General features: G+C 40.0%; 1 protein-coding gene and 1 non-coding gene across 4 annotated transcripts in view; one reads left to right on the forward strand and one right to left on the reverse strand.

The window, feature by feature from the left end:
* The first annotated feature begins 2978 nt into the window (after positions 1 to 2978).
* On the forward strand, positions 2979 to 3052 carry trnan-guu. Its single transcript has one exon. It is a non-coding gene; the product is annotated as a tRNA-Asn (tRNA).
* A 2711-nt stretch (positions 3053 to 5763) lies between these two features.
* LOC117953653 (homer protein homolog 3-like) overlaps positions 5764 to 7768 on the reverse strand; it is a 20470-nt gene continuing 18465 nt past the window's right edge. For all 3 annotated transcript variants that reach the window (XM_034886904.1, XM_034886906.1, XM_034886903.1), the window contains 3 exons: positions 7205 to 7312; positions 6553 to 6633; positions 5764 to 6450 (listed from right to left, as the gene is read on the reverse strand). In XM_034886904.1, coding sequence (XP_034742795.1) covers positions 6265 to 6450; positions 6553 to 6633; positions 7205 to 7312 — 375 coding nt within the window. In that variant the 3' untranslated portion in view covers positions 5764 to 6264. The remainder of the gene's footprint in view (positions 6451 to 6552; positions 6634 to 7204; positions 7313 to 7768) is intronic.

Here is a 7768-nt window from a genome sequence, read left to right on the forward strand (position 1 = left end):
CCAACAGTGACCGGAGTTAAGCTGTGTTATAAAATAAATGCACAGAAGTTGCAAACCAGTTATCGCCTCCTTCTTCAATGCTGCAACACAGGGGTGAGCGTTACAATATTATATATATTATATATTATATTATGTCTATGCTGACGACGGCTTAGCCGAACGTTGACAGGCTAACTTCACCTAGCTCGCTAGCTAAACCTGCAAGCATATCCGTACCATATAACCACATCATAATAACCTTTCTACACAAAAAATGACAACAAACGTCATCGAGAAAACCGTACTGGTCATATACACTTTTAGTACCTAACAGAAATTAAAGTAAAAGTTTAAAAATTCAGCCGTGGATTGGAAAGAATTAGAGATACCAAAATGGTGTCTTTTTCGAGCGCTGGCTGTTTATTTCTGAGCGCTCGAGCTACCAACTTCATGGCAACCCACTACGGTGAAGCATGTCAACTGCGCCATCTACCAGCATGAAGTAAAATACATGGCAATGAATAGCCAACATGTAATATATTAATAAAAAAATAGGAGGGGGTAACTTTTTTTTTTTAATTAACCTTTTCTACCCATTACAGATGCACTGCTGTAGGTTGTACATCTCGCTGTTTTCGCCACACTTTATTCCTAAAATGATGGCAGCAAATCCATCAGAACTGCTCTCCCAGATCTGCCTCCAAGCGTCCTTGACCCTGACTCCGAAACAGACTCAGATCCCCAATTTCCAGGAAGTTCCTGGTAAAGTACATAAATTACAGCAAGCTGCCTTTGATGTGTCCTTTAGGGTTGAAGGTCCCATCCCTTCTCTTCTAACTTTTATTAAAGCTTCTGTTAGATATTTATAACTAACTTCGCGTTCGTTTGGATCTCTGAGGAAAAGGAGGCTGAGGGTCTAATTGAGAATTTAGGAAAAGGTTTAACAGCAGTGATGAAGATGATAAGACAAAGACAATCAGACATAGACAATACAGACAAACATAATAACACTGCAGCTTGCAGCGGACTGATCCACGCTTCCCCCTGATGGAGTCACGTGAAACCAGTCCTGAAAAGTCCCACTGTTTTATCCCCTGCACTTGGGGCGTTTCCTTTTCACCTGGCACATTCAAATCCTTTCTCATTGGTCCGCTGTTGTCATGACAACATGCAGCGCATCTTTCCTGTCCAATGACCTGCCTTCAAACACTGCACCTTCGGGGGTTGTTTTGGTTACAGAGCAAATGGTTCTGTCGTGTAAATGTGAAACTCTGACATCAACATAGTCCAATCAACATTGTATTGTTTTAGCCTAGACAAAGACCCCAGGGGACAGGAGACAGAAGGCCCCCTCCTGGTGTTGTAGCAGGAAGCTCCTTTCCATATGTTAAATGCCAGACTTGACCTGATCAACTCTTTTCAGTCAGAAGGTGGGGGGAAAATGGGGACAGATGTATGCATAATTTTCTAACCTGGCTCCTTCAGACATTTTAACTTTTTAAAACTCAACACTTCTATTATACTTCGTCTAATAGCTTCTAGCTGAGCTCGATAGGGGTCTCCCAAGGCGTAAAATCATGCTGTAGCGTCTTCTGTACCCTCACTGCCATCTGGAGGCACAGATTAGGATGACAACTGTAAAAAAGAATGTTAACATTCTACAACATAAACACGTATATGGATATATAAAGATATACTGTATTTATGCTATATATTCCCCAAGAGATCAATAAAGGTATATCTCATCTTGGTATCATAGACTGAAATCATGCTTTAGTTTCTTCTGTAGGGATGACATGGATTCGAATCCTAGTCTACCAAGGCGTAAAATCATTCTGTAGCGTCTTGTACCCTCAGTGCCATCAGGTGGCTGCAACCAGGTTTACACTGGCTGGGTGCTATCAGGTGTCAGTTACATATTTATAACGTTATGAAACCTGATAAAATAGTATCAAAGATTATGTTATTAAAGTAACGTTAAGAGGCAAGTTGCATATACATACTCTTTATAAATATATAAATATAAAACTATACATAAACACGTGATCAAGTTCTATTTCCTTCACGACTTCAATGTTACGGTTCCAGAAATGGTCCATGGTCGCTAGAGATGGAGTGATTTTGCGCTTTAATTTGCTGGCCATCCATTGAAAGTGAGTTTGATCTTAAATTGTTATTACGTCAGTCATGTGTTCGCGATAAAGCGGTTTATGCAGTTTGACTTCGGTTAAATTTCTTTGAACACCTTTCCTCGTGCCAATTCTACTGTAAACTGTTAACTTCACGTAAAAGGTGTAGCTTGTGTTTAAAACAGTTAGCAAAATACTGGAGAGAGTCGTCTAGTTGTCAGAAAAGATAGTATTTAGCACGTTCCCTTAATAATATATATCTGATGACGCATTGGGGTAGTTTTTGTGATTTAATTCTATTAAATATTGGACTTGACCGTTAATTGGTTGAGGAACCACTGACTGGGCCCTCTAACTAATGTTTAAATGTATTATGTTAGTCAATTTGGGTTTATTTATGTGCCATGCTGCATTTAAGTTAACCATTATAATTTGACTCTTACTAATCAAGCTAGCTAGCGTTAAATACTTAGCGCACTAGCTAGTTAGCTTGTAGTAGCGCGTAGCTAATTAGCTAACAACCGGGCGAACCGAAACTTCTGTTTTTCGACAGTCTATAAAAAGTTCACCGCGCATGAAACGTTAACGGTACCTACCATGTACCCCCATTTTCTCGCTGTTTGTTAGCTTCTATCTTGTAATGTCGCGTATGTAGCTAACTATCGCTTTTAATTACATTTTAAATTCGCAAATGATTAGCCCCCTCGCTAGTGGTGGAAAAGAGAAATGCACGCAATATGAGTATCTAAGCTGTCACAAGGGGGGCGCAACGTTGATTAATGTGATCGCTGGCAGGCTTGGATGTATCACGTGAACTATACATTGTGTAATTATGTCATAATTGTTCATGCGTGTTTTACTTGTACGGTTGTCTCTGTGGCGCAATCGGTTAGCGCGTTCGGCTGTTAACCGAAAGGTTGGTGGTTCGAGCCCACCCAGGGACGATATTATTTTTCGTTTTATTTTTTCCCCAGTGTTGAGTAATTTTGAATCATGTCTGCGATCTACACACCGTACAGTACACCTGTATAGATGTCTAAGCGGGATAAAGAAACTACCTAAACTTGTTTACTTTCTGAAGCACAGGACTGGCACTACGCATGTGTAGTGTCTATGGCTAATGTGTAGCCATAGATGTACAGTCTACGAGTGTAGCACAAGATTAGGGCTTTTATTGTGAAAGGTAAGAACGGAAAGAATGTTTCTGGTAAACGCAGGTAAATGCTGCCTTTGTCAAAGAGAAAAACAACAGGGGGGTCAACAACACTTGTTTCATAGACCGTTTATATATATATCCGTGATAAGCTCTGGTTCGGACGACAGCCAGTTCTCTTACATCCTGCAACAGCCTCCTTACTGTATTATAATCCTCCTAAGAAAATAACACAACGCGATTGGTTGGTGACGCCTCTATTACTGGTGCTACAGCAAAATCTACCTACGTAAAAAAGATTACGTCGCTTTATTGCCCCATTAATATTCGCTAAAACTTGGTTTAACTGCAGTAGTTAACGTTACCTGAAGTATGGAAGCGTAAGAAGTATTGCTTTACTACATGTTTATGCCTGTTGAACAGGTGCCTTGATAAAGTATTGTCTTTTTACTCACAAAAGTTTTACTTCACTTCACCACAGCCTCTCTGCTGCGTATGGATCACTGACATCTTTGTTCAGGTGGCAGCTGAGATGCAGAGAAGTATTCCTAAAAACCTCTGGATGTTTAAAATATGAAAGAGATTTAATATCCCAGTCGGCCATCAGTCAGTCATCATTGCCATTGCTGTTTTTAAACGCACACCTTGATGCATACATTCAAATCTGTTATGGGGACGCACAGCGGCTCTAAGCTCTGCTATGTTCACATTTTAGAGTATGTAATTAATAGTTTCATAATTAATCATGTATTATTTTACCAATCTGCTATAATCAAAATGTGTGTGTGTGTGTGTGTGTGTGTGTGTGTGTGTGTGTGTGTGTGTGTGTGTGTGTGTGGTGTATTTGGCAAATATGAGCTACTTTATAAGAGCTGCAATAATGTGTTTTTTTAAACCGGCCTGTTGACTGGTATTTACGTGTGGTAGGCTTATTAGAGTTTGTAATTTACACATTGATAAACGTAGTAGCGAAGTAGTAGTAACGAAGTAGCCTGTTTATTCTACGATGTCATCCACATATACTTACTCCATCGACGGTAGGGATGCAATTTGATCGGCAGCTGTAAGGGTTAAATGACTTTACCAGGTTTGGCACAAGTACTAATACACTGTTCTGTTTCAAGGTATCCCTCCAGATCAGCAGTGTATCAGCTTTGCTGGACAACAGCTCTGTCTCGCTTGTCTCTTTTCATACTCTCTTTGACTACCTGTGCTACATTGGAGGGGTTAAAGAACACAATAGCATGTTACACAAATTGGCCCAGTCAGTGACACTCCCCCGCACCGCACCACCTGCAGCAAATCAACGGATTGCAGTTTCCTGGTTTGAACGCAGCCTAAGGCGATCAAACCATCAAGCTATTTAAATTGTAGTCTTAGTGAAACAGGGATTGCCGCTTAGAGGAAAGGTGGCGATAGACTGACTGAACAAAGTGATTGCATTAGTTGTGTGTTCATAAAAGAGGTGGGACAAAAGACGTAGATACTGAGACATTTGTAGGTGAAATATTGTCAATAAAACATTTTTGACAAGCAAGATTATTTAGTAGATTGTTTTTCTTACTTACAGTTTTTACCTTTCTCTGAAGTTCCTGCGGGGTAAAAAAGCTTAATATAAGAAAGAAGTACATTGAAATGACAGAGTGATATTATTCTTTGCTTTTATTTCCAAACTGTCATGACAACAGCTCAAAGTTTGAGACACGGCTGGCATAAATATCAACAATAAGGCTTGACAAAATAATGCAAACATACCATTATGGACTATGTCAAACAATACAGTCTGTGTGAAGTAGACTTTGCTTTTAAATAAATTCACATTTCATTACAGTACAGCTCCACTCTCAAGGCGTGTGCCATGTTGTCCACAGCTAAAGGTAACGTGCTGAAATATGACAGAAGGCAGAAAATAAATAACAATAAATTTCCTTGATTACTGTGCATTACTAAGTCAGTGGTTTGTGTAAAGATGATGCACAAGACAATTATACAGACAAGACCAGTTAAACCTATCTGTAGCAATCAGTGATTAATCATTTCTTGTGTTTACTTCATAGCTATAGCATTATTGATTGATATCATGTGGAAAATACTTATTTATCCTAAATGTAATTACCTACAGTGTCATATCTACTTACACGTTACTGTCACATATCCTAGGTTTAAAGGGTTCTTACGAGCGTAAATGAAGATGTGACAACAGCCAAGTTGCTGAAAGACCTTATCGACGACTCAGCCTTCAAAGCCGTAACCATGGCCTACTTAAACATAAAACACTATTAGCGCACTTTTTTTATTTTTTTTTATTGACCTTTAATCTGTTTAATTGCTTATTCCTATGGGGAAAAAATCACCAACTGGAACCACTCTGCTACTTCAAGCATGGCAAACTACGAGACCATACACAAGTTTATCTCTGCACAAATCTGTTAATTTAGTAATAATTATATTGTATGCAGTTTGTTTAATAGGCAAACATCTTATAAGTAAATTTGTCATTTCTTATTTGCGTTCACTTCATGGTCTCATTTTGTTGTAAAGATGTTTAAATATCAACCTGTCAGTGTAAAAGGAGAAAAACAAAGGCCTCTTATCATTCATACTGACACTGCATCGGCATTTGATTTATAAAAAGTCATACTTATGAAAAACTACAAGCACCAATTCTCAATATGAAACGTCTAGCCATGTTAAATACTTACCTTAAAGTTGGTTTTATTGCATTAAGTGTTACCCCTTGAAAGCAACATGAAGCGTTACATTAGACTGGACAAGCAAAACAATGTATGTGCTGTTGCCTAGCCCAACACCTGCAGTGTGTTGCAGAGCACAGCCACTGCTGCAACACTGACGTGGAGCACCCCCCCCTGCAGCTGAGAAGATGCTTTTTGTGCTTGACGAGGACCGGTCCAGCTCCATCTTGATTTCTTCTTCCCGCCCCGCTGCACTGGCCACGACAAAGATAACCCCGTCATCTGTTCCGTCTCTCTTTCTTGGGTTGGATTATTTGTCGATGAGTTTAACCAGGCTCTGGCGAAGATCATTGAGGTCAAAGATCTTGATGTCCAGAATTTCGATGGCCCTCTGGACTTCAGAGTCCATGCGATCCCGATCCTCCAGAGAGTTATTCAGGTTCTGCTCCGTGTTCTGGATGCGACGCTCCAACTCTGCATTACGCATCTCTGTCTCCTACAGAAAAAGAGAAGGCTGCTACTACTCCTACTACTACTGATTATTTCACTACACAATTTGTGAAAACAGACCACGTCGTTGTAATAATCTTACTCCTACCCGTAATCTGTGAATGGCCTCATCCCTGTCGTGTTCCATCTCGTGGTACTCTACTTTCTTGCTTTGCAAAATGTGGATTTCCTGGAAAAGATTTAAAATGCACGCTTGATTTGGAGTAGCTGAATCTTTCATCAACACCTATGATGCCCATTACCCGTTTATTGCACTGCTTATTAAAGAAATCATTTAAAAAAAATTGAAGATGTTTTTTTGGCCATTTTAGACTTAATTTATTAAGTTTATTAATTTTAGAGAAAAACCGAAGAAATGAAAGGGGAGTGAGGGAGGTTCGAACCTGGGGCAACTGAATATTTTTGTGCTTGAGTAAGTAAAACTCCAGTCAACAAAACCGCTTAAAAAAAATTGTATAAAAAATATTTTAAATACCCCCACTAAAATTCCCCAAAGAGTTAAACACAGCCAGAAGCTGGACGGTAAAACGGAGATGGGCGCCACTAATCCAGTTCATGCTCTGCTTTTCGACGGTTGTTTGGTAAATTGCTATCAAACACAGTCGGAGAGGATTTGAATTGCTATTTTTGTCTCAATTCTTTTTCAGCCTGGCACGGATTTTCCTTTGGTGCTGGCTAAAACCTCTTTCGGGTATGCCAAAGATCCTTCTATGAAGGAAAATCCCTGAATAAGCACCAACCTCATCTTTGGCCTTGAGCAGGGCCTCCAGCTCCTCCAGGGACTGGGTCAGCTCATCCTTCAGCCGGTCACTGGGCCCGTGGCCTCCGTGGGCTTCGAGCTCAGCCACCTGACAACACAGGACAAATCATGGTCAGCATGTGGGACACGGCTTCAGCTCACCCCTTACTGTAAACTCATCCTATCTTATTGCGTTTGCAAAAAAAATATTAGGATCATTTAAAATGCTGCACTTCTGTTATTCTTTAAAGCTTCTGGAAGACAGTATCAGGGATCTCTGTGTACTCATGTCCAGAGTGGTCCACTCTACAGAGAGGACCACTCAGCTTTATCACTTTGTATACAAATTAAGTTGCATAGGTCCAAATCCTAAAAACATATAGTTTTAATGCATAGAATACTAAGCTGTTAAAATAATAATTGTTGGCACGATTTTATAAATCATGTTTTAATCTTACACATACACAGTGATCGGTGAATCCTTAGAATAATGGCGTTTTTCCACTGCTGGTAACAGCTTGCCTCGGCTCGCCTCGGCCCGCCTCGGCTCGCCTCGGCCCATTAT

Source organism: Etheostoma cragini, chromosome 12 (assembly GCF_013103735.1).
Source record: "Etheostoma cragini isolate CJK2018 chromosome 12, CSU_Ecrag_1.0, whole genome shotgun sequence".
In the NCBI taxonomy this organism is placed as follows: domain Eukaryota; kingdom Metazoa; phylum Chordata; class Actinopteri; order Perciformes; family Percidae; genus Etheostoma; species Etheostoma cragini.